Here is a 27,483-nt window from a genome sequence, read left to right as displayed (position 1 = left end):
GATCTTGATGGTGTCCGTGTTATTTGGATCTGTTGACAAATATTCAGTCTTCTTTATATTGAGGCACATCGTTGAAGTTTATTCTTGTCGGCATCAACCAGTAGAACCTCATCAGCATACAGCAGTGTCCAAGGTGCTAATTTCCGAAGATCTCTGGCGATTGTGTCAACTATGCTGATGAAGACAAGGGTAGAAAGAGTATATCTCTGATGGACAGCTATAGAAAACTGAAAGTCATCTGAGAGCCCTGCAGCAGAAAGTACTCGTCTTTTAGGATTGTGATATAGTAGCTGAATCTATTCAATTAATTGTTCGGGTGCTTCATGCTCTCGGAGGCCAAACCATATTACACTACTGGCCATTAAAATTGCTACACCACGAAGATGACGTGCTACAGACGCGAAATTTAACCGACAGGAAGAAGATGCTGTGATATGCAAATGATTAGCTTTCAGAGCATTCACACAAGGTTGGCGCCGGTGGCGACACCTACAACGCGCTGACATGAGGAAAGTTTCCAACCGATTTCTCATACACAAACAGCAGTTGACCGGCGTTGCCTGGTGAAACGTTGTTGTGATGTCTTGTGTAAGGAGGAGGAATGCGTACCATCACGTTTCCGACTTTGATATAGGTCGAATTGTAGCCTATCGCGATTGCGGTTTATCGTATCGCGACATTGCTGCTCGCGTTGGTCGAGATCCAACGGCTGTTAGCAGAATATGGAATCGGTGGGTTCAGGAGGGTAATACGGAACGCCGTGCTGGATCCCAACGGCCTCTTATCACTAGCAGTCGAGATGACAGGCATCTTATCCGCATGGCTGTAAAGGATCGTGCAGCCACGTCTCGATCCCTGAGTCAACAGATGGGGACGTTTGCAAGACAACAACCATCTGCACGAACAGTTCGACGACGTTTGCAGCAGCATGGACTATCAGCTCGGAGACCATGGCTGCGGTTACCCTTGACGCTGCATCACAGAGAGGAGCGCCTGCGATGGTGTACTCAACGACGAACCTGGGTGCACGAATGGCAAAACGTCAATTTTTCGGATGAATCCAGGTTATGTTTACAGCATCATGATGGTTGCATCCGTGTTTGGCGACATCGCAGTGAACGCACATTGGAAGCGTGTTTCGCCATCACCATACTGGTGTACCACCCGGCGTGATAGTACGGGGTGCCATTGGTTACACGTGTCGGTCACCTCTTGTTCGCATTGACGGTACTTTGAACGGTGGACGTTAGATTTCAGATGTGTTACGACCCGTGGCTCTATCCTTCATTCGATCCCTGTGAAACCCTACATTTCAGCAGGATAATGCACGACCGCATGTTGCAGGTGCTGTACGGGCCTTTCTCGATAAAGAATATGTTCGACTGCTGCCCTGGCCAGCATATTGTCCAGATCTCTCACCAACTGAAAACGTCTGGTCAATGGTGGCCGAGCAACTGTCTCGTCACAATACGCCAGTCACTACTCTTGATGAACTGTGGTATCGTGTTGAAGCTGCATGGGCGTCTGTACCTGTACACGCCATCCAAGCTCTGTTTGACTCAATGCTCAGGCGTATCAAGGCCTTTATTACGGCCAGAGGTGGTTGTTCTGGGTACTGATTTCTCAGGATCTATGCACCCAAATTGCGTGAAAATGTAATCACATGTCAGTTCTAGTATAATATATTTGTCCAATGAATACCCGTTCATCATCTGCTTTTCTTCTTGGTGTAGCAATTTTAATGGCCAGTAGTGTAGATAACATGGAACTCGTTAGCAAGCCTTTTTCATGTCCAGGAAAGCGAAGAGGTGATATTTAGATTTCTCATAGTCTGTCTCAATACGCAAGCGAGTTGCATGAATAGCATCGGTGGTGTCACAGCCTTCCACACAGCCACAAGGTTTGGTGCTAGTACTGACAATCTTACGCAATTTGTACTCTACGATGCTCTCTAAGATCTTCACTGTACGCCACAGTCGGCTTCAGAACGATAGCTGGAACATTCATCCGGGCTCCCCTTCTGAGTCCAGACTGGGACTTAGCGCTCAATGTCCACTTGCCTAGCATCTTTCTCTCTTCAGTGATCCAGTGGAGAAAAACTGCTGTTCAGTGCCTTGATGCGCAGAGTTCTGCTGGCAGATCATCCAGCCCAGTCACCTTCTCGAGTCTGATCTGCCCCAGGGCTTCTAGAACTTGAGGCTTGGTGATCGGCAGGATGGATCCTTGAACGGGCGCCAACTGCTATACTGGGGAACGTGGGAACACTTCACTGGAGACCGCTTCGTAACACCGCCGCCAGCGTTTTGCTGCCTTATTTCGTTCAACAGTAAGTACTTGGTCGTTGGTGCAACAAAATGTATCTATGTGTGCCATATGCCTAAGCTGTTCCTTCGCAGGTTCCTTTTCAGTTGTAATAGTACTCTTCTTTAGCTCTCACTTTGCAATTAACCTCTGTCCACAACCACGTCCGACGACCTACTTTATGGCATCCAGATTTGGACATGCCTATTTGTCCACAGTTAACTGCTTCAACAGTTTCTTTTAATAGACCCCATGTTGTTTTGACGTCAGTAACAGATGGAAGAGTGATGTCTGAGATGCTGTGTGTCTCGGTTTCCTTGAACCGCTACCATTTTACCTATCCTGGTCCATTTTGTTCTTCTTTCTCTTGAGTCATTATTTTGATGCGCAGTTGAGCTACAAGTGGATGCTGTTGAGGAAGCACAGTTTCACAAGGAGTGGCCTTTGTATTTGTACCAGCTTTTCATCACATTTTCGCACAAGAATGAAGTTAATCTACCTGATGTTACTGCCATGCTGCCACTGTCCGAAGATGCTTCTTTTAAAACATGTTTGTGATAATTATTGGTGAGCTTCCGCAAAATGTAATATTTCCTTACCTTCTTCAAAAATACACCCACGCCATTTCTGCCGAGTAATCGATAGACGTCTTCTTGCCACCCAACATGATCTTTGGAATCACCAGCCACGCTTATAGTATCTTTCTGTGGCACCTCCAGGATATTTTCATCAGGCAACTTCTAGAAATCGTCTTTTAACTTCTTGGGGCAAACCGTTTGCAGAGGGTACCACGAGAAAATATCGATCTTCTGGACACCTCTGACTAGAATTGTCTTCAAGAGTCTATCATCAAAACATCCTATTCAGCAACAGAATCCTGGAAATTCTCATTAGCAATGATTCCAACACCATTAGTTCTGGGCTGTCATTACAATACACGACGGGCTTAAAATAAGTAATGCAACAGATTTTTCACTGAAAGCAGGTTGGTTTTATGTGATGATGATGATGTTTGGTTTGTGGGGCGCTCAACTGCGTGGTTATCAGCGCCCGTACAATTATCCAATCTTTGCTCAGTCCAATTTCGCCACTTTCCTGGATGATGATGAAATGATGAGGACAACACAAACACCCAGTCATCTCGAAGCAGGTGAAAATCCCTGACCCCGCCGGGAATCGAACCCGGGACCCCGTGCTCGGGAAGCGAGAACGCTACCGCGAGACCACGAGCGGCGGACGGGTTGGTTTTATTCAGGATTCCAGTACACCGTATTGTTCCGCAGTCCTTTTGCTACAATATCCTATTTTTCAATATAATCTCCGTTCAATGTGGCGGCCTTACGTCACCTTACCTGGAGGGCCTGTATGCCCGCGTCCTACCTACCTACTGGTCAACGTCATGCTGCATCAACGGCCTACCTACCACCCACGTACTGCTTGCCAAGGAGTGCATCCTTCATTGGGCCAAAGAGACGGAAGTCCGAAGGTGCGAGATTCGGGTAATAGGGTGGATGAGAAAGAACAGTCCAATGAGGAGTGGTGAGCTCCTTTCGGGTGCGCACACATTTCTGAGGCTTTGCATTGTCATCGAGAAGGAGAAGTTCGTTTGCATTTGTATGGCGACGAACACACCGAATCTTTTCTTCAGTTTCCTGAGGGTAGCGGAGTACACTACAGAGTTGACCGTTGAGGGAGGTCATCAAGCAGAATGATCCCTTCAGAGTCCCAGAAGACCGTCGACATAACTTTATCGGCTGAGGGTGCGGCTTTGAACTTTTTCTTCATAGGAGAGGTAGTGTGGCACCACTCCACGGATTGCCGTTTTGTTTCCGTTTCGAAGCAGTGAACCCATGTTTCATCGCCTATGACGATGTTCGACAGAAAGCCGTGACGATTAGCCTCGTAACCCGCAAGCTCTTTCCGGCTTCTGTTAGGTGGCGAGGAATCCAGTGGGGACACACCTTTGAATACCCCAACTGGTGGACGGCTGTGCCAGAACTACCAACAGAGACATCCAGTTGAGCAGTGATCCGTCGATCACCTCGCATGAGGGTGTCCGCACGCTCTAACGTTGCAAGTCACAGCTGTCTCCGGCCGATATGCGGGAGGACAGGTTTGCGTGACCTTGTTTCGATCATGACGTATCCCTCTCCCAAAGACCTACCGAGTTTTTGTTCACTGCCAGGTCTTCGTAGACATTTTGCAAGCACCTGTGAATATCTGCTATGCTCGGTTTTCGAGGAAAAAAAAGAAAATGACAGATCTCTGCTTGGAACATTCCTCCGTTACAGACGCCATTTTGAAGGCAAAGTATAGCACTGCCACCTATCGGAACTTCATGAAATTATGGGGGCATTGCGGGAATATCCCGCAATGTCACACAACAAATTCCGCAGTTTTTCAACTGAAATTGGCCGAAAACGTCTCTCGTATGATTTGGATAATTCCTTATCTATTGCACCATGCCGAGGTCAAATCTCCTTCATTTTAGAACATTAGGTAGTTCACGCGCTCTTCCCGTCATCATACCAATACTGAGAGAAGCAGGGCGTACGTCCAGAACTCGCTTGTTTAAACAGGCCCGCTCCGATAATGCCGGTAACAGTCGCATCCGTCGATCGGGCCCGGTCCACACGTGTTACCTACGGAGTGGGGGGGGGGGGGGGCACCCCAGCGTCACCCCAACACCTAAATTTTGACAATGAGCCATACTGACGTGACAAGTAATCTGCTGACCTATCACATGGGTCTGTCGCTGATCCACAGTTTTAAGCTACGTGATTAAATGACTCAACACTCAATTACAAGGTGGTAGCTTGACTGTTGGTCCGTGCGAAGTAGTTCAGTTTCCTCCAGTCACCCATATCAGCGATGTACCCACTCCCCACTAATTGGGGACACGCCCTCTAGCGATTACTGGATCCCACGAGTCGTGCATGCAAGTGATTCATTCAGAGTTACAAAACCCGGTAAGTGTCGAAGCGTAAATTTGATGTTACAAAAGGATGCTGAAAATTGACTAATGAGATAAGAAATTAGGTGACTCTCCACAGAATTGGCAAGGGAGAGAATATGTGAAGAACATTAACTGGAACAAGGGACAATATGATAAGACATGTGTTATGAGATCAGGGAATAACTCCTACAGTACTAAAGGGAGGCCAAAACCACGTAAATGGTATATATAGCTCAAATAACTGATGGCATTAAGGATAAGTGCTGATCTGAGTTGAAAGTACTGGCATAGCACAGGAAATCGGAGCGGGCCGGATGGAAGCAGTCAGAAAACTGATGACCCGAAGACAAAAAGGACTAATTGGTTTGGTGACAGAACTACAGTACGCTTTGCGATATAATTTGTCCTTAACTACAACAGCATGACGGATAGTTCAGGCTCCAACTGTCTGGCCCTAAGGACGCAGTGGGGCGCCGGCCCACGGCGTCCACGCAGCCAAGGTCACTTTCCAGCGGCAAGCGCATAAACAGCTGACTGCCCCAGTCGCTCCCCTTCCCACTTTCCCCTTATCCAGATGCGGCGTGTGATGTCACGCGACGCTAGCCCGTCTGCAGTCGGCGCCGTCTCATCGCCTCCTCGCGCGCGCTACCTGGCGGGGGAAAGCAGAACTTGAGCTAGGCCGGCGTCGCCTGGCCCGCTCAGTCCTTACCAGACCCCCACAGCGGAAAGTCGCGCGACAGGCACTGCCGGGTAGGGAGTGAGTCTCCGCAGCGCTCGCGACGGCGCGATCGCTCGCCGATAGCGAGATAACGGGTCGATTATCGCCGTGTTCCGGAGTGACGTGTGACCGTGCCAGTTCGGCGATGACAGGAGAAGGCACCGCCGTGTGATACACCATTGGAAGAAGAGGCGCACGCCGACATCGCACACAAGATGATAACGCGCAGCCGTAAGATCAGCGTCGACGACTACCCGGAGCACCTCAACCCGTTCGCCGACGACAATGAGGACCTGCGCAACAACAGGTTCAACACCACCGGCCGCAGGAGGGCACGCCCATCGCTCAAGGATGCCTGGTGAGACTTTTAAAGAGCCGTCGCCGCCGCTGCCTGCTGCAACGTCACGCGCGTGGGTGCGTGCCGTACGACAGCCGCTTGAGCTGCAAATTTTGAGTTGATTTTCTCCTGGTTACTGCACTATCTCTGCGAACCTCTCGTACATGGATGTGAACCGATATTTAGCCGGCTAGAGCGGTTTCAAATTTATGTTACATAACAAGCTTCGTGTTTTTCTCAAGCTCCTGCCCACATAACATGATCAGTTTTAGCAGGATAAGTCTTCCAGCTGTGTAGAAGATTGATAGTTTCCACCTGCCAGAGAAGCAACAGCGTTATCAGCTTCTCTGTCTGCAAAGTCCCAATCTCTGCAAATTGCTCCTTGGTCAGCAGCTAAGTAGTAATGACCAATAACTTCAACGTTTTCTCTCACAAGTGAGAGTTTCTGAGTTGCCAGTAATTTTTAAATTGGAGGGGGGTATATCTTGACAAACGTCATTTTCATGCATGAGAAAATTTTTCATTCAGTGAAATTGTCAGTTTACTTAATTGCCGATTGTCAAATTTAGCCTCCTTGGTCATTACGGAGCAATGAGGTAGCCCCAAGGTAGCGAAATTAGTAAATCTCCAGTGAAACAAAGTGTTTATTTCAAATAAAAATCAGCCTCATGCATGAAAATGAGTTTTTGTAAACATTAGTATCAATTAAAAAGCAGTCCGATGCAGGTAAATTCTCTTTTTCCAGAAATTTAACACGAGAGCCGTCGCATGTATAAAATATACTATTGAGTCATATTCTGGAGTTACTAATGAATGACTCTAAACACGTGAAGTGTCAAGTGCTTTCTATATGTACTAAAATAATTCCGTTGACCGAAGTTATCTGACACACAGTACAAATTTGAAATTACCGAGACTACAAAAATTTAGAAGTTATAGTTACGAAAGGCTTAAATTGACACGATTGTATAGAAAAGTTATACAGAAGCCGAACAAATAGATTTCATGGGCAATAAATCCATCAAAGAAGTGCTCACACTACGCTTGTGCGCTCGTTTCAGTATATTGCTGCGCAGTATAGGAACTGTGCTAGAGAGGATGGACCGAATAGACATAAAAATATCCAGAGATGGCCTGCTCGGTTTGTGTTGCCCGAGTTGGGACAGTGAGTGCGATAGACGCATCAAGCGACTTGCTTGGCAGATACTTAAAAAAAAACCTTTAATATTTGTGTCATGCAATATTTTGTGTAATGTAATATCTTGTACAGACATCTTTTATTAACCTGACACGTTCCACATCATTACGAAGTGTCGTATTCATGATCTATGGAACAAGTATTAACCTAATCTAATCTAAAAGGCGGTTTTCGTAGAGACAAAATATTTTGACGTAATTCCAGTCAACAACTTTCCCCTCCAAGTGTCAAAATAATTTGTTGTTTGCGGCGTAGACTGGGATGAATGACAATTGTGTTACAGTGAAGCAGTTCAGAGCTCATACGATAAGATTTGGAAGCTATTTTTCCATGCTCAATTCAAGATAGGAACGCTAGCATACAGTTCGAAACTGATATCTTCCACCCTCAGTCAAGTACTTACATGTGAATTGCAATGTATTCATGTACATGTAGACGAGAAGGGGCAGCTCACGTTCGGCAGGGAGCACCGTCGCAGGGAAGTCAACGGCGGCGAATAAGCTATCGTAATAATAGTCGATTGGGAATCACTTTCTGGAACTCTGAAACGTTTCCATGAGAGAAATAGACTAATGCGAAAATAATGAAAACACTGTCACATATGGTACGCTCTAAACTTTGATGTGTGAATACTGTTTTATGCAGCGCTCAACGGTTTTGATGGATTACAGCATTGGGTGGTACTGCATGGCTTACTGACTGTCGTCTTTTTCAGGGCAGAAGAGACACCGTAAATGAGTAGGAGAAATGCAGGGCGGACAGATGATAATATGATGAATATTACTGTCTAATCAGTAAATATCTGCCCCGTCAGGCGCTACTCGTCACCAAAAATATGCCTGGCGTATCCTTAGTCTATTTATATCAGCAGGGCAGCTAACTTTGTACGCTGATTTGACGCAGTAATGCTTTAGTTTTTGCAAGTTGGTATCGAGAGTGACTGGCTTTACGTAATCCCCGAGAAACAAGATTAACCCAGAGCCAGACCTGTTTCCTGTTTCTGCGCGCTCAGACACGCCTCAGTGCGCTGCTTGCAGCAGTAGCCTGCGGTATTCCTGTCTAGGCGATGTCTGTATAGTTGCCGAGCGGGAATCTTGCCCAGGTGCAAAAGTATTTCCGTCGGCGCACCCATCGCATCCGAGATGGCGGGCGCAAAGTCTCAGGGCGTGCCGACATTCCTTCGCGTTGCCGTTTCATAAATAATGTTGTTACCTGAATCTTCCTTCGCTTTTTGGTAGCACAACATAATTATAATTGAAAATACAATATTGTATATGTTCTACAGGGTCCTGTAGAACACACACAGTATTGTATTTTTATTTATAAACAAATAACGTTGTTGGCAATACCGTCGCCAAAGTGTTCCACTTGTGTCATTATTAGACCGTAAATCGAATGACAGTTTATTTAAATTAGCCATGAGCTGTGGTATGATCGTTAATTGTTCGTTAAAAGTTTACAGTTCCTATTTCCTTCCAGTTTTACGGACAAAGCCTCCTTCGCATTTCATTCAGTGTGAAATGTGGTGTGAGACTTGCGAATGCTACTTGGACTGGAAAAGTAAAACATTCTCTGCATTAGTCAGGAGCATCTTTTTCATTTCATCAACTTGCGCATGCATAGCGACAGTTAATCATCATCAAATCATCAAATGGAAGGCACGGCTTGCATAACTGTTTTTAGAGGCAAGCTTGGGCAGTTCCTGATAGCAGCGTGTGATGTACCGCAGCGAATGTACTGACCTTGTATTGGTACTGATTAACAGGATAAACCACAGAATCAACATACATTGCGTAGCAGACAATTGAAAGACATGAAACGTACATACAGGACAAGAAAACAAACAATGTATGTGCTGCATTCTGACGCGGAAAACTGCATCCGTTTTTCACGGTACAGAAAATAACACAGTGCTGTGGTCGTGTAGCAAAGGAATCATATGTTTCATCACAGATTTAAAGAAAAAGTATATTCATCGCAGATTTACCGCAAACAAAAGACATACGAGAACGTTTATACTCATTTGCAATGTTGTTGTGACATCTAATAAATTTTAAAATCTAAGAAATAAATATGGAGCCAGTTACAGTGCATTTGTCAAGAATTCCAATAGCTGTAATTCGTTTTCATTACACTACCACAGAAAATTTTGTAACTTACAGTAAGTTGTGTAACATACAATAGTGTTTTATTCTATCACTACTGTTATCAAATGTTGTTGTGGTCTTCAGTCCTGAGACAGGTTTGATGCATCTCTCCATGCTACTCTATCCTGTGAAACCTTCTTCACCTCCCACTACTTACTGCAACCTACATCCTTCTGAATCTGCTTAGTGTATTCATCTCTTGGTTTTCCTCTACGATTTCTACCCTCCACGCTGCCCTCCATTACTAAATTGGTGATCCCTTGATGCCTCAGAACATGTCCTACCAACCGATCCCTTCTTCTAGTCAAGTTGTGCCACAAACTCCTCCCCAATTCCATTCAATACCTCCTCATTAGTTATGTGATCTACCCATCTAATCTTCAGCATTCTTCTGTAGCACCACATTTCGAAAGCTATTCTCTTCTTGTCTAAACTATTTATCGTCCATGTTTCATTTCCATACATGGCCACACTCCATTCAAATACTTTCAGAAACGACTTCCTGACACTTCAATCAGTATTCGATGTTAACAAATTTCTCATCTTCAGAAACGCTTTCCTTGCCATTGCCAGTCTACATTTTATATCCCCTCTACTTCGACCATCATCAGTTATTTTGCTCCCGAAATAGCAAAACTCCTTTACTACTTTAAGTGTCTCATTTACTAATCTAATTCCCTCAGCATCACACGACTTAATTCGACTACATTCCATTATCCCCGTTTTGATTTTGTTTGTTATTAAATATATGCCTCAAAATGTTCCTTGTTTCTTCCGTGATAGAAAAAATTCTGCTTGGGCCACAATGACACCAGTCATGGCCATACGTCCCAGTATCCATCGTCTGTTTGGCGTAAATCTTCGAAGTACATTTTTTGGCCTTAAAATCTTCGACGAAAAATTTAACTTCTTTGCAACACAACTACAGCATCGTGGCGCTTGAGGTACTGTGAAAAGTAAATACGATTTTCTACCACGGAATACAGCACACATAATGAACCTCATCCACTGCAAGTACCTTTTACATCTTTAAAACTATCTGCCATGTCGTACCTATAGATGCGTGGCTAATGTAGTGTGTTATTTACATTTTGGAGCCAAACTTGGTTTTCTTCGACCTTCGTTATTGGTTAAAATTTTGAACAGGTATTTTAGAGACCGCTGTCAGTCTCAAATTTTGTTAACTTGCTTAAATTAATACCGTATTGCAAGATGTGTCGAGGCTAGACCTTGAAATATGTTGCAATACGGTTTTCAAAAATTGAAAAATTTAAGCAAGTAAACAAAAATCGTGACTGTTACCTGTGTCTACAAACATGTCCATAGATGATTATCACCAGTGCAAGAGGCAACTTATTCATTGTTACCTCACTGCTGGGAGAAATCGCCAATGTTTTCCTCTAAAAACCGTTTTGTAATAGCTGCCGTCCACATGATGATGGTTTAAACGTCGAAACGCATAGCGTACGGAAAAAAACTTTTTACTCCTGCAGAATTATTCGTGTTTTGCATGGAATTCACTGTAGAGTTCTCAGAATACTCTTTTGCTGTTGAGTAAGCTCATCTGAGAGTAAAATGACACTCCCCGTTTCCGTTTCCCGCTTGGCCTACGGGAAGCTCGCAGCGACAGGAGACTGAACTGGTGGCTTATTTTTAAACTGCGCCACTCGCGGCGCTGTTTTCATTGTCGTAGAATCGAGAAAAGCCTTTTCGAGTTGTCGCCTGCGTCTTGATTGCTATAATGAGTTCCTAAATCTAGTTTTCAGAAAACTTATTTGCAAATGCAGATTTCTGCTGAACATGTAAACACTCCAACAGCGATTCTGGAATAGCGGGTTTATCTACCGGATTGGTTCTCCCGCAGTAGGTTTTCACTCCATATAAACACCGCCGCATTTTAGTAGAGAGTTGTCAGGTTGTTGCTTGATTTTTAAAATGTTGGTTGTATGTGATGTGAAGGGAAAGCGTATTGGAGTGTTTAGGAAGTAATTCAATTCCTTTCTTTGTTCTTCTACGTCTTTCTCTCTCTCTCTCTCTCTCTCTCTCTCTCTCTCTCAGCAGCGAAGGCTCTTGTAGACAGTCAGTGGCAGGAGGGAAAACATTCAGTAATCTTGTGGACAGTGATAAGAATCTTAACTTCATTCATCGGATAGCCTTCTGGCCATAACGATCCCTAGTTTCGGGAAGTACAATAATGTACCACCAGTAAGTACTTAATATTTATTTCCACAGCGGACATTAGGTGGGTATAAAAGTTTTGCGCGAGTTGATTGTAGTGGATATGATTTGTGAACCTCTTCTTCAACAATATCCTCCTCCTCATGGATTCACAGACGTCTCTGAAGGATACCTTATAAGTATAATAATATACGACGAAGGTATTGGTTCATTACTTCGCCACACCGACGACATCAGAACAGCTGATTTACAGGCACCATTTGTGTAAAACAACTTAGGGTCGAACAACGTAGTTTGATCGAGCTAGGGAAATCGATTGAGGCCCAACAAACGGCCTAGCAAAAATGGGTTCCCGAAATTCCGTTTTCCTCCTAGTCAAGTTGCGCCGCATGTAAACTGGTGTTTTGAGACCCGCACGCAGACTGCGACGTCCAGTGCGGCGTGTGATCTACCTGACAAAGAACCCGCAGCGTTGCCTTATCTCGTGTTCCGGGACGAGCTCGTGATAGCGCCGCTGCTAATGTCACCAGGCCAGGCCGTCCTGTATTCTGACGACACAGTTCTGTTGCCTGCGGGCGGAAAGGTGGTGTTGAATTACGTTTACTCAACTACACGGTCAGCTTCCTCTGAAATTGCGTGCTACGTCGTACCTCGACGAATCCAGTAATTTTTTCTCTTTGTATCAATTCTTGACGAATATGTGCTCGTCAGGGCGCTGTGTAAGGGATTTGTTGGTTCGTATTGTTGTTACGCTCAAACTAGTTTCATCCATAATTCGCTACCATATGTGTATTTCTTTATTCTTTGTAAATCAAGTGCAGTAAAAATTATGAAACTATAAAATTATTTTAGGCCTAATAATGAAACACCATAATTGTCACCTACTGCTGAAATTAATTTCTGACCTGACACAACAGTGTATAATGAACTTAATTTACAATTGTGAGATAATGTTTTGACTGGCTTCCAGATAGAATAATACCGGATAGTAGCAACTTGTCTGCATCCTCTATGAACTAGCGTACTGCTTTAGAAAACAGTCTTCGTGCGTAAAAGCGCAGCAGTCCATTGTTAGGTGTGATACGGTCACTCCCAGCCGGGGAATCACGTATTAGCAAGTATCAGCACCGTCTTGTGTATAGGTGGTACTACAAATAAATCTGGGGGAAACATGGGTGTAGAATAATTGAGGCTGTTCTGTTTTTGCTATTGCCTTACTACAGCAATGGATAATCTTTGGTGTACATTTGAAGTTCAGACAGGTGAGCATACTAAATGTTTAGTACAGCACTGGTAGGTGCTCGGAATTCGGTACTGATTTAAACAAAGCAAATGCTTTTTAAATCGTATGTTTAGTGAGTTTCCGCTCTGTGCGCTTAGAGCACGTAATGAGATGCAACCGTTTTCCTTTTATCACTATAGGTGCACATAACCGGTTGTGGCTCCACAATCGCGTTGTACCGCAGCCTGCACCTACATACACACTCCATCGGTCACGGGAGACCTTGCCCTGATCCGTTAGGGGATGGACGGGATGAAAATGGCTATCTGTACGCCTATGTACGCGTTCTAATCTCTCTTTATCTTGTTCTCACAGCCCCTACGCGAGATATACCATGCTGGCAGCACAATTGCGCAGTTTTCCTCGGCAGCACTGCCTAAATTTAACAAACAGGATTCCATAAGAAGAACGTCGCACTTTTTTCCCCAAACATTTCTACTGAAGTTCATTGACCATAACTGTTACACTTATATCGGTCTGATATGATCCCTGCAACGCGTGCCACCATTCGTTCCACTCGACGAGACCTACAAACACCGGTGCAGTACTCTAGAATACGCTACTGGTCACACTGGCGTTTTTACTGCCATATTCTTTACAGATGCATTGCTCGTTCTACAACACTGCCATCCCAGAACTACTACTACTCTGTTACTGATTTCACGAGCTACTCGCGTTTTGTATACTGGTTATGTAATCGAATAGTATACTTACCCACATTTTAAGAGCGCAACCATTCATTACATAAACAGGAAATTCTGGTTAGGCCATTTTCATTTTCTCGCGATCTCCGGGCGATGATATTTCATATACAGCCGCGTCGTAGTCATCTACATCTACGTGATTACTCTGCTATTCACAATAAAGTGCCTGGCAGAGGGTTCAATGAACCACCTTCATGCTGTCTCTCTACCGTTCCACTCTCGAACGGCACCCGGGAAAAACGAGCACTTAAATTTTTCCGTGCGAGCCCTGATTTCTCTTATTTTATCGTGATGATCATTTCTCCTTATGTAAGTGGGTGCCAACAGAATGTTTTCGCAACCGGAGGAGAAAACTGGTGATTGAAATTTCATGAGAAGATCCCGTCGCAACGAAAAACGCCTTTGTTTTAATGATTGCCACTCCCAATTCACGTATCATGTCTGTGACACTATCTCTCCTATTTCGCGATAATACAAAACGAGCTGCCCTTCTTTGTACTTTTTCGATGTCATCCGTCAGTCCCACCTGATGCTGATCCCATACCGCACAGCAGTACTCCAGAATAAGTCGGACAAGCGTAGTGTAAGCCGTCTCTTTGGTAGACGTGTTTGTTGCACCTTCTAAGTGTTCTGCCAATGAATCGCAGTCTTTGGTTTGCTCTACCCACAATATTATCTATGTGATCGTTCCAATTTAGGTTATTTGTAATTGTAATCCCTAAGTATGTAGTTGAGTTTACAGCCCTCAGATTTGTGTGACTTATCGCATAATCGAAATTTAGTTGATTTCTTTTAGTACTCATGTGAACAACATCACAATTTCCCTTATTCAGGGTCAATTGCCACTTTTCGCACCATACAGATATCTTATCTAAATCATTTTGCAAGTCTTTTTGGTCATCTGATGACTTTACAAGACGGTAAATGACAGCATCATCTGCAAATAATGTAAGACGGCTACTCAAGATTGTCTCCTACGTCGTTAATATAGATCAGGAACATTCTGAGAATGCAGATCCTATGAGGTGAGTTATTTACATATTATGCTGAGAACATTAGCTGCGCGAGTGGGACAGAGGGGGGTAATATGACTTTGGCGCGAATTGTGCCCTGCGCCACACACCGCTTGGTGGCTAGCGGAGTATATATGTAGATGTAGATGCATTGCTGGACGTACGTGGCTACAGGGAAACACCTCACGAACATCCCTGGAATATGAATCCACTGTTATTGTGTGAAAGACGCTAGTAAGTGTTTCATGTGATTAGTTTTCCCCTCCGTTGTTGGTGAAGTATTGATTAGGTTCAGTGTTTACTGCTGTATCTTTATCCTACTGTGCCTCTCTCACACACTACAGAAATCTCAATGTAGAACAAGTATGGCAAGTAACGAGAAGCAACACGTATATTTCATATTCTTTAGTGAGCACACTTGCTTTCAGTAGCTTTATCGTCTAGCCGGTACATACACTTGTGTGGACCGTTTTTCATCGGCTTTTGTATTAAAATGAATACCATTGTAGCAAACGACTAATAGAAGGTTACTTCCACGTTTCCCACGGTCTTTAATGACGAATATAATCAACTCGAAAGTATTGCACACGAAATTCTATCGCGCGAGAAAGCACCCACAAACTTTTAAGAACGAGTTTTTTAGAGGTGCATTTTGAAATATTTCACTATGCCGACGGGATCATAAAAGTAAGACGTGCTTTTAACCTCAGGCAGAAGCATAGTTACAAGCTGTCATCGTGTAACGCATCCCCTTGATGATTGAAAATAATCTTTGTGTGCTGTGTAATGAGACAAGTCTTCTGTCAAACACTTTACAATGAAAATAAGCATTGCGTTCAGCCGAGTGTTCCAGTAGAGAGCGTTTCTAACAACCCCCCCCCCCCCCCCCCATGGAAATATCGAGCTAGCAGTGTCATCCACATTTATTACTGTCTTTCGCACTCCCAAGAGTAAAAAAATGCGTTACTATCGGGTTATATAATTCCAGGTGTTTTCTTGTGTTTACATACAAACAACAGTAGTATTACCCGTGCGGTGCCATAAATTGTACTCTGGTACTCAACTGTTTATTTTCAATGACAGACGTACCGAATAGAAAAAAATACTGCAATGCTGGTGTTCAAAGACGACAGCGTAATGGGTCCACAAGCAAAGTTTTTTTTTAATTTTGTAAAACTTAATAATTCTTTGACACTTTTTCACTCGACACAGGAAACCGAAAGTTAGTTCCAAAGCTATACCCACAGCTTAAGAACACAATAATGTGGCTAAAGGGTAACAAGCAGAGGGGAAAAATGTACAAACAATAACAAGTGGCTAATTTTCCATTTAGTACATACGGGGTTTAATTCATCTCCAATAAAACCGTAATGAAGGCGGTTATGTAGCCTTATTTTACAAATATCGCTCCCTAGGTCGCTTCATAATGTTTCATTTATTAAATTATATATTTTTAATGAAGCGATCCAGACAGCAAGCATTATTCGTAAAATTTATGAACATTACTGCCACATATTTCCCTTATTAATAAGTTACGCCTCCTCAGAGGTTTAAAACAATCGTTCTGACTGCTGGCTATCAAAACCAGGTCTCTGTGTTTTACACGTTCTCCTACAAAAATTCTTCTCTGATTACATGTTTAGATCATCCGTATACGGCACTGCTCCCCCGTCCCGACTCCCCCCCCCCCCCCTCTCTCTCTCTCTCTCTCTCTCTCTCTCTCTCTCGTTTAAATCATCCGTATACGGCACTGCCCCTCCCGACTCCCACTGCCGCCACCCCACCCTCCCTCTCCCTCTTCTCCCCTCCCCACCCCCTCTACTCGCTCTCTCTCTCTCTCTCTCTCTCTCTCTCTCTCACACACACACACACACACACACACACACACACACACATCAAGGACACTTCGGACGCTTGCACATTCCGCAGTCACCTAGTCACATGCACAGATCATTTAGACGGCCGTCAATACAGTCGTATAAGAACAATATAATTTTCAGTCGAATGATTTTGAAGCAGGCAGAGAGAGAGGAAGGAACAAGGACTTTTCGCTACAGTTTGCTTCTGCCATCACTCTGACCGCACTAGTCCCCTAATTTTCACTATAGAAGAAGAGAACGAGCAATAGAGAGAAAAGAAAGAGTTGACATTAACTTGCCTAGAATCTGCGGCGGCAGCCCGGAGGTATACATGTTGGCTTGTGCGCTTTGCCCTGGCGATGCACGAGACGTGGAAGGCGCGGCGGTGCTGGCGGTCGCGAGTCGTTGCAGAAGACCCACTGGCCACGCTTGCCCCTGAGGCCGCGCCAGCACCGCGCTCATGATGGCAGACACCTGCTAATCTCCTTAACGGCTCCCGGCGAACACCAGACGGGTCCGCACCTCTTGCAACAGGTGGTAGCCAGTCTCGAAAACTTTCCGTCGCAAGCATGAATACAGGGCAAAGGGCCCCACCAATCTTCACTACTGCTCGTTAGTGTTTGAAAAAATGATGCTAATACTAACAAATACAGTAACATTACAGAATGGTTCCTTAATATTGGGCGCGGGACACAGCGGGTTATTCAAATATTACTGTGATATAACTTTGTGGTACCGCACCCGCTTTCTTGCCTTATTGTTACTATACATGGTGGTCCATTGATCGTGACCGGGCCAAATATCTAACGAAATATGCGTCAGACGAAAAAACTACAAAGAACGAAACTTGTCTAGCTTGAAGGGGGAAACCAGATGGCGCTATGGTTGGCCCGTTATATGGCGCTGCCATAGGTCAAACGGATATCAACTGCGTTTTTTAAATAGGAACCTCCCATTTTTTATTACATATTCATGTAGTACGTAAAGAAATATGAATGTTTTAGTTGGACCACTTTTTTCGCTTTGTGATACATGGCGCTGTAATAGTCACAAACATATGGCTCACAATTTTAGACGAACAGTTGGTAACAGGTAGGTTTTTTAAATTAATTAGGTACGTTTGAACATTTTATTTCGGTTGTTCCAATGTGATGCATGTACCTTTGTGAACCTTTCATTTCTGAGAACGGATGCTATTACAGCGTGATTACCTGTAAATACCACATTTACGCAATAAATGCTCTAAATTATGTCCGTCAACCTCAATGCATTTGGCAATACGTGTAACGACATTCCTCTCAACAGCGAGAAGTTCGCCTTCCGTAATGTTCGCACATGCAATGGCAATGCGCTGACGCGTGTTGTCAGGCGTTGTCGGTGGATGACGATGGCAAATATCCTTCAACTTTCCCCACAGAAAGAAATCCGTGGACGTCAGATTTGGTGAACTTGCGAGCTATGGTATGGTGCTTCGACGACCAATCCACCTGTCATGAAATATGCTATTCAATACCGCTTCAACCGCACGCGAGCTATGTGCCGGATATCCGTCATGTTGGAAGTACATCGCCATTCTGTCATGCAGTGAAACATCTTATAGTAACATCGGTAGAACATTACGTAGGAAATCAGCATACATTGCACCATTTAGATTGTCATCGATAAAATGGGGGCCAGTTATCCTTCCTCCCATAATGCCGCACCATACATTAACCCGCCAAGGTCGCTGATGTTCCACTTGTCGCAGCCATCGTGGATTTTCCGTTGCCCAGTAGTGCATATTATACCGGTTTACGTTACCGCCGTTGGTGAATGACGCTTCGTCGCTAAATAGAACGCGCGCAAAAAAATCTGTTATCGTCCCGTAATTTCTCTTGTGCCCAGTGGCAGAACTGTACACGACGTTCAAGTCGCCGCATGCAATTCCTGGTGCATAGAAACATGGTACGGGTGCAATCGATGTTGATGTAGCATTCTCAACACCGACGTTTTTGAGATTCCCGATTCTGGCGCAATTTGTCTGCTACTGATGTGTGGATTAGCCGCGACAGCAGCTAAACACCTACTTGGGCATCATCATTTGTTGCAGGTCGTGGTTGACGTTTCACATGTGGATAAACACTTTCTGTTTCCTTAAATAACGTAACTATCCGGCGAACGGTCCGGACACTTGGATGATGTCGTCCAGGATAGCCGGCCGCGGTGGTCTAGCGGTTCTGGCGCTGCAGTCCGGAACCGCAGGACTGCTACGGTCGCAGGTTCGAATCCTGCCTCGGGCATGGGTGTGTGTGATGTCCTTAGGTTAGTTAGGTTTAAGTAGTTCTAAGTTCTAGGGGACTTATGACCTAAGATGTTGAGTCCCATAGTGCTCAGAGCCATTTGAACCATTCGTCCAGGATACCGAGCAGCATACATAGCACACGCCCGTTGGGCATTTTGATCACAATAGCCATACATCAAGACGATATCGACCTTTTCCGCAATTGGTAAACGGCCCATTTTAACACGGGTAATGTATCACGATGCAAATACCGTCCGCACTGGCGGAATGTTACGTGATACCACGTACTTATACGTTTGTGACTATTACAGCACCATCTATCACAAAGCGAAAAAAGTGGTCCAACTAAAACATTCACATTTCTTTACGTGCTACACGAATATGTAATAAAAAATGGGGGTTCTTATTTTTAAAAAACGCAGTTGCTATCCGTTTGACCTATGGCAGCGCCATCTAGCGGGCCAACCATAGCGCCATCTGGTTTCCCCCTTCAAGCTAGGCGAGTTTCGTTCTTTGAAGTTTTCTCGTTTGACGCTTGTTTCGTGAGATATTTGGCCCGGTCACTATCCACGGACCACTCTGTATAATCTACACCAGCGTTCAGTGAATACCTTGTATAATCTTGACCTTCCTTTTTCTTTCATAAAATGTTGTTACCTGTTACGGTGCTGGTAACTCATGATTCAGTATCGCGTTAACAAGGGAAACTATTTCTTTCGGAGATCGAAACAGCATCTCTCACTCACTTCACTTGCTTTGCTTCACTTTTTCGTGTCCAGAGATCAGAACTTTTCAGCCCGTAATTGAATTACAGCCAATGCTTCCTTGCTTCGCTGCCGTAATTGACTGAGGCTACTTTTACTGGGACAATTAGGACAGGTCTAGAGATGTTCCGTATCCTGATATTTGTGGCAATCACTCGTGCCGTCTACAAGGCCGCTCTTGATCCAGCTTTCCTTCACTGGTGCCACGCTCGCTCTGATGCGCTTCAGACCCCTCCAAATCGTCCATCTCAAGTTTTCATCGCTGTGTTTTTCTCGTCATAGTTGAGGCTGTCCTGAATGAACCAGCTCTTTGTCGCGATTCGCCGATCGCAGTTCACCGAAAGAGGTCTCATCTATACTCCGTTCATCATAAGAATAAACCTGATGTAAACAAACACAAACACGATGGTTGGTCAGCAGCCGCAGCTCCGGAAAACTTTTGTTGTTCCGCTCATGGAAGTAGGTCCAACTTACGTATTAGATATTTTATTACTATCTTGCTGTAAATGAAACTTTAAAAGACATTCTGGTGTATTAAAAGGCATCAACGTTTTCCTTAATCATAGTTTAGCTACGTAATTGTTATTCAAAAATCGTGTACAGTTCAAATGGTTCAAATGGCTCTGAGCACTGTGCGACTTAACTTCTGAGGTCATCAGTCCCCTAGAACTTAGAACTACTTAAACCTAACTTACCTAAGGACAGCACACACAACCATGCCCGAGGCAGGATTCGAACCTGCGACCGTGGCGGTCACGCGGTTCCAGACTGAAGCGCCTAGAACCGCACGGCCACACCGGCCGGCTCGTGTACAGTCACAGTCTCAGTAAGCGCTGCTTCTGCTCTGGCTGTCTCACTGTTCAGATGTACCGCGAAAATTGATGACACTGATTCCTGCTTCGTAGTGAAACACGCACGCGGAACACCGTTAATGGCTAGAAACAACTTGTTCTTAATGTTTTTCACAATATTACAGATAAAAATGAGCTTTGACGTTTATTGAGAGACACGATGTAATAAATATAAGTGACAAGGGTGTAATTGTAATCTTGGAGTATTCGGTAGCATTAATGTGTCATAATCTAGCGGGTTCGAGGGCGGTGGTTTGAAACCCGTTGTGGTCAACAATTGTTTTGTTCCGTTTGTAGAAAATGGTTCAGATGGCTCTGAGCACTATGGGAGTTAACATCTGAGGTCATCAGTCCCCTAGAACTTAGAACTACTTAAACCTAACTAACCTAAGGACATCACATACATCCATGCCCGAGGCAGGATTCGAACCTGCGACGGTGGCAGTCGCGCGGTTCCGGACTGAAGCGCCTAGAAGCACTCGGCCACCGCGGCCGGCTCCATTTGTATACCTAAATCATTTAAATATGAAATTTATCAATACGTGGCAATTAAATCATTCTTAACTATAATTTTTTTCGAGAAAACTGTACGTCTTCTGGTTTCTAATTATATAACACATGCAGTATTCTGGTTTTTATTGCAAATACACATTGATTATTGATGTATTATAAAAGATTGTAACAGATTTTGAAATTAAGAAAACATTATACAATTAAATTTTTTGGAGAAAAATAAAATACTCTTTGTTTGAATGTGCCGGCTGTTTTTTAGTACAGACCTGGTCTCACACGAGCCAGTGTGACAAGTGTCGTAGAGAAACGGAAAGCAATTTTCACGCCGTCGAGCACGCTGTACAAGTGGTGCATTTTCACTGTTGTCACCGTACCACAGCTATCTGAACCCAACAGAATTGATCTGGGGCCAAGTTAATGGATTTGTCGCGAGAAATAAGAAGACATTTAAGCTGCCAAACTTACTGGAACTAATGCACGAAGCGTTATGACACGTCAGTGCCGACCGATGGTGAAATGCAGAACAGCGCGTCATAAGAGAGGAGGAGGAGGAGGAGGAAGCGTCGATTTCTTTGGAATCTGTTGTTCATGGCCTCGGTAGAGTACTGAAATGTACCGCTTACCTCGGTGTCTGATATGGAAGGCTCGCAGAGATTACCAGACGACTGACTGTAATACCTTCGGTGGCTTCAGTATTTAACTACATGGTGAAATCCCAGCAGTGCGCTTTTAAGCCGCACGTAGCTCCTACAGAAAAATTACACTTGTTAAAGTCAGGAATTTTCACAGTACTATGTTAGCTAAAATTGAGAGCATGTTTTCCTTCACATCACCTAAGGAGCGTATCGCCCGAGGTTTACCATTAGTTCTTTCTGTTCAAAAATTAAATGACATTTCCGTCTTTACTACAACTGTTCACATCACTGCGGGTTAGTTGGACCAGGTGGCTGGCCAGTGCTTTCTAAGTTAAATGCGCCGGTAAAGCTGTTGTCCCGTATTATCGCTGAGTCGATGTAGCGTAACGCACAGCATAAAACGTACCTTCATTATCGTACTTGACTATACTCTAGAGAGATTGGCTTCTGCTCCACGTGAAACGAAATCCAATGAGGTTCCAAACGCGGAAGAGCACATCAGGTTTATTCTTATGAGTCCGCCACGATAGCTGAGTGGTGCCGCCACGGTAGCTGAGCGTGTTCGGTCAGAGGGTCAGCTGCCCTCATTAATAAAAAAACTGAGTGAATGGGTCGACAATGAATTTGAACGGGTGTCATGAGACGTCCACCCCGAACAAAAGCAACGAACAAAATGAGATAGCCGGCACGGTAGCTCAGCGTGTTCGGTCAGAGAGATGGTTGGCCTCTGTATTAAAAAACTGAGTGAAAAGATGAACGAACTTGAACGGATGTCATGTGACGTCCGCAACGACCAAACGCAGCCATCAACAACGAACAAATTGAAGAAAAAAAGAAGTGGTCAGCGCGGCAGTCTGTCACGCCAAGGGGCCCAGATTCGATTCCCGGCTGGGTCGGAGATTTTCTCCGCTCAGGTACTGGGTGTTGTGTTGTCCTCATTATCATTTCATCGTCATCAGTGGAAGGCAACGGGAAACCACCGCTGGAATCACTTCTCTGGACGCTCATGCGGTGGGCCTCTCTGACGAGGCTTCCCCATGACGAGTCCTGCCGTTAGGCAGAACACAATGTCAAAGTTATTCTTATGATCAACACAGTATAGTTCTCATTAAGACTGGATATTTTAAACAAATTTTCTTTATAAGTAACAGAAAAAATCTGCAATTTTTCCATTATTATACTAATCATTAAAAAATGGAAAACACCTTGCCTTTGTGTAATTCAGATCCTTAAGACCTTTATTTTTGTCTGATTGCCTCTTCCATATAGAGTGAAAGGGGGTTAAAATGTTGCGTTACTTCCTATCCACTTTAGTTTTGACATTTCAAAAAGTAAAAATTGAAAACATCATAACTAAATACTAAAAATAAATTGTCATTTTTCTTTGAAAAGGTATTAAGTCCACGAAAGACGGAGTTCCCTTATAAATTTGACGCAGCAAGAAATGGGCGGAAGTATTGTCTGGGAATAGCGGCGCGACAAAACTGCATTCCCAACGTACCTTCTTAATTGTTTTCAGCTTTTCTCCTTCGTGTGCCAACTTCCGATTAGTGTGACATATGCTACCAGTTGCTGATGTCTATACTTCAGATAATACTCTTTGAGATAGTGATATAGTGGTTGTTGAGTCCGAATATTCGATGCAGTTCTCTGCCCCTACAGTTTTTACCCCCCACCCCCCCCCCCCCTACTACACCCCCATATCTATAATCCGTTAATCATAAGAATAAGCCTGATGTAAACATTGCACTATGTATTCTTCCGCGTTTGCTGGAACCTCATTGGATTTCCGTTTCACGTGGGAGTGCAGCAAAGCAGTCTCTAGTACCGCCCAGTACGATAATAAGGGTACGTTTACGCGCACATCGACTTAGCGATAATACGGGACAACGGCTTTACCTACGCATTTAACTTGGACAGCACTGGCCGGTCAGCTGGTACAGCTAGCCTGCAGTGACGTGGCCAGCAGAAAGAGACGAGCTGAGGAGCGATACTGCTTCGAATGTCATTTAAATTTTAAGCGGAATGAAATAGTACACTGCAAATCTCCCACAATACGCTCCTTAGACGAGCGGACGAAAACCGCAACACGTTATCGTATTTAGCTAACGTACTATTGTAATTAAAAACAAGAATGATGAAAATCCCGGACTTACCCGCAGGGTAATTTTTCTGCATAAGCTGTGTATAACGTAAGAGACTATTGCAGGATTTAACCGTATAATTAAATATTGAAGCCACTGAAGGTATTACTTACAGTCAGTCGTCTGGTAATCTCGTAGCTCCTTCCTTATCCGAATCCGAGAAATACTTTTCAGTTGTGGAAGTGCCGCCTGCTACGTTGATAACATGGCTATCAACAACAGAATCCACGAAGCCAACTAGGCACAGCATTTTCTCTTCTTCGTTTATGAGGAGCCCTTCTACATCCCGCCAGCGTTCGGCAGTGACGGGTGAAAAAGCTGCGTGCTTTAGTTCCAGTACGTCTGGCAGCTTAACAGTCTTCTTACTTCTCGGGCCACATCTCGCAGCTTGGCTCCAGATCAGTTCTGATGGGTTCATATTGTAATGGTACAGTAGCAAATGACAAATGCAGCATTTGTGTGATGTGCTCGATACTGTGAAAATTATTGTCTTTCATGTTTCTACGATACTTATCTATATCTGTGGTATAAAACGATGGACATAGTCCAAATAAAGAGGATTTGGTTTTCATTTTTCCTAAAAATAATTAAATTGTTATGTTTTCTTAATTTAAATAATGTTTATGAACAGTCGTTCATGAAACATCGATAATTAAGAATTTGTATGTCAAATGGAAACAGGAATTTCGCGGCTGACATGTAATTAGAAAGAAGAAGACGTGTATGGTTTATAAAAAATGATGATGAGCGACATGTAGGCATTTCAAATTGAATGAGGAAAAAAAAATGATTCTGGGGAAATTTGAACCAACGCACGAAGAGCCGCATTTGGTTTACATTCTATTGCGCTAGCTACTGCGCTATATTTTTTTATTTTTGTAGTTCTTTCTTATCGTTTAAAAAATATGGAGCGCTTCACGATTTTGTGTCATCCTTGCGCAGGGGCCATGCTAATCTTCTCTGTACCGCTCCAATTTTAGTACATATACGTACGGCCGAAGCGAGTACGTCCAGTGTGGGGTTGTTCATCAACTGTAGTATATACGACGCTGACAAAACTTCAACGCAAATTATCTTCGTAAATTTATGAAAAACATTAAGAACAGCCTATTTCTCGGCACTTTTTAACCGCGTTCTACGCTCATGTTTCACCACGGAACAGAAAGCAGCCTCAGCCATTTTCATAGTGCGCATTAACAGAGCGACAATCATAACACGACGCTGCAGAGACTGTGACTGTATACGATGTTTGAAGTAAAAACTACGTAGCTAAAACTTGATTAAGAAAAACGTTGATGGCTGTTTATACATTTGAAAATCTTTCATTTAACGTAACTTAGTAATAAGTTACCTAATACACAAGTAGGACCTACTTTCAAGAGCATAACAACACCATTTAAGTGTGCTACGGCTTCTGAGCAATCACCGCGTTTGTGTTTGTTTACAGCCGGCCGGAGTGGGTGAGCGGTTCTAGGCGCTACAGTCTGGAGCCGAGAGACCGCTACGGTCGCAGGTTCGAATCCTGCCTCGGGCATGGGTGTGTGTGATGTCCGTAGGTTAGTTCTAGGCGACTGATGACCTGAGAAGTTAAGTCGCATAGTGCTCAGAGCCATTTGAACCATTTTTTTGTGTTTGTTTACGTCAGGTTTATTCTTATGATGAAAGGATTATACTTAGGATGAAAGGATTATACAGACCCATTCCATTACCAACTGGACGATTCTTTGTTGTCTCAGAATGTCTTCCATAGGGCTATCCCTTCTTTTAGTCCATTTGTGTCACATTTTGATGGCAGAGGAGCAGGGGGGGGGAGCGTGAAGTTTCTTTGCGCCAATGTCCTGGATTCAGTTCCGAATCTCTCCGCAGTGTCTCATGGAGTGAGGCCATGCGAAACTGTTGATGGCGATCCGTTGTTCTGATGGGGACGTTAACCCTGCGTTGCTTCTGTGTTCATTTGTACCACCCTTGCTACGAAGGGTCTCACAGACCCGACCTGCGTATCAGTCTGATTTGTTAAGGATAGGGAGCACAAAAAGGCTTCACATTCACGTATGTTGTCTAGATGAAGTAAACAAACACGTTTTGCTTTGGGTTTGAGCAAATTGTTGTCCATTATTACTACGCAAGCAAATTGGGCAGTGATTCTAACATTTACATACCGTACAGGACAAAAATGGTTACACAGTGTGACTGTCGTGTGTCATAGCACACAAAATAGAGCAATGAAAGCAACGAAAACCAAACGCAGGTATGAACAGATGAGAAAAAACATGTACGAAAACGCCACATGTCGTTTTACCACACCAGGCCACTACATGTAGTCTTTACAAATTAAACTTGAGTGTTTTTTGAGAGACACAATCTTAGATCATTTGTAACAAATATATCGCGTTTTGCTATCTTCACCGTCCTGTCCATGGCTCACACTCCCATCGTGTTGCTGTTCGACCCCCGCCAGTCTGTTGACAGATCTTTTGAGAGGTCGGCTCATAAGCTTACTTCCAGCCCGTGTAGTAATTGGCCTCTGACAAGAGCCTACCCAAGCGATTTCAGAAAGTCTCTCCTCGTGGGTCTCCCCCTGGTTGTTAGCTCTGAAGATGACGACACTATTTATGCCTGCTACATTCAGTAAGAAAAAGAATAAAGCCAACGGCCACCTTCTAGCTGCTCTTGCTACATCATAGTTGGCACACATCTGATCTACTAATTGTACCCCACCCTTAGTAGCATTATATAAAGTTATCATCTCCGACTTCATTTCTTCCCCAGTCCTTGCATCAATTCTGTTGTCATGGTGCATTGTACTCATTAGAACTAGGCACCTGTTTTTCTTTGGTACATATCTCACTAATGTGCATGTCTTCTGAAAGCCAAAGATGTAAACGCATTTCTGCCTCTTGTGTTCACGAATTCTGAGTGAATTTCCGTCTTGTTCTTCGTTACTGTTCCCAAAAGTGTCAATTTATGGTCTTTCAGAAGTGACAGGGCCAGTTCATAGCTCGTAAACCAGGTATCCATCGTTATGTTCCTTAATGTTTTGGAAATATGATTACACACCTTTTGATGACATCAGCTGCACGATTACTCAACTTATACAGACAATCTAGCTGCTCACCTAAACAAACTTCCAAATTTGACGTGTAAGCCGTTCTTGCATCGGCTAGACTGAACACTTTTATTCCATATTTGCCAGGATTGGAAGCTATGTACATTAGAAAACTACATCGTCCTCGAAATTTGGCAAGCATTTCATCTACAGTGACATATTCTCCAAGAGAATAGTGTGCTATGCAGTTTTTGGTGAACAAATCAAATACATTTCGTATAGGAGCCAATTTATCCTATTTTCGGCTGTCGGACCTCGTTGACTTATCGTCAAATCTCAGACACAGTGCCAGAAACCTGAATCTCTGCTGGGTCATTGTAGAGTACAATAATTCCAATCCTATTCCATCTGTGTCCCAGAGTTCTTCTAAATTAAACCTACCAACCTTGTAGATTCCACCCAAATACAACAGACCAAGAAATGCTTCAATTTCACCTTTATCTGTCTCGTGAATAAAGGTGTGAGAAGAAGAGTATCTCGACTTAGCACATTCGAT

The 27,483-nt window shown here is 43.9% G+C and overlaps 1 protein-coding gene and 1 non-coding gene across 2 annotated transcripts in view; one reads left to right on the top strand and one right to left on the bottom strand.

Moving 5' to 3' along the window:
- Positions 1-5,956: 5,956 nt before the first annotated feature.
- Positions 5,957-27,483, top strand: part of LOC126088450 (ras-associated and pleckstrin homology domains-containing protein 1-like) — a 350,087-nt gene continuing 328,560 nt past the window's right edge. Inside the window, exon 1 of the mRNA XM_049906592.1 lies at positions 5,957-6,333. Coding sequence (XP_049762549.1) covers positions 6,191-6,333 — 143 coding nt within the window. The 5' untranslated portion in view covers positions 5,957-6,190. The remainder of the gene's footprint in view (positions 6,334-27,483) is intronic.
- Positions 24,781-24,887, bottom strand: LOC126090332 (U6 spliceosomal RNA). Its single transcript, XR_007521177.1, has one exon. It is a non-coding gene; the product is annotated as a U6 spliceosomal RNA (small nuclear RNA).

Source organism: Schistocerca cancellata, chromosome 6 (assembly GCF_023864275.1).
Source record: "Schistocerca cancellata isolate TAMUIC-IGC-003103 chromosome 6, iqSchCanc2.1, whole genome shotgun sequence".
In the NCBI taxonomy this organism is placed as follows: Eukaryota; Metazoa; Arthropoda; class Insecta; order Orthoptera; family Acrididae; genus Schistocerca; species Schistocerca cancellata.
The sequence above is the reverse complement of the archived record's forward strand: the minus strand, read 5'-3'. Positions and strand labels throughout refer to the sequence as shown.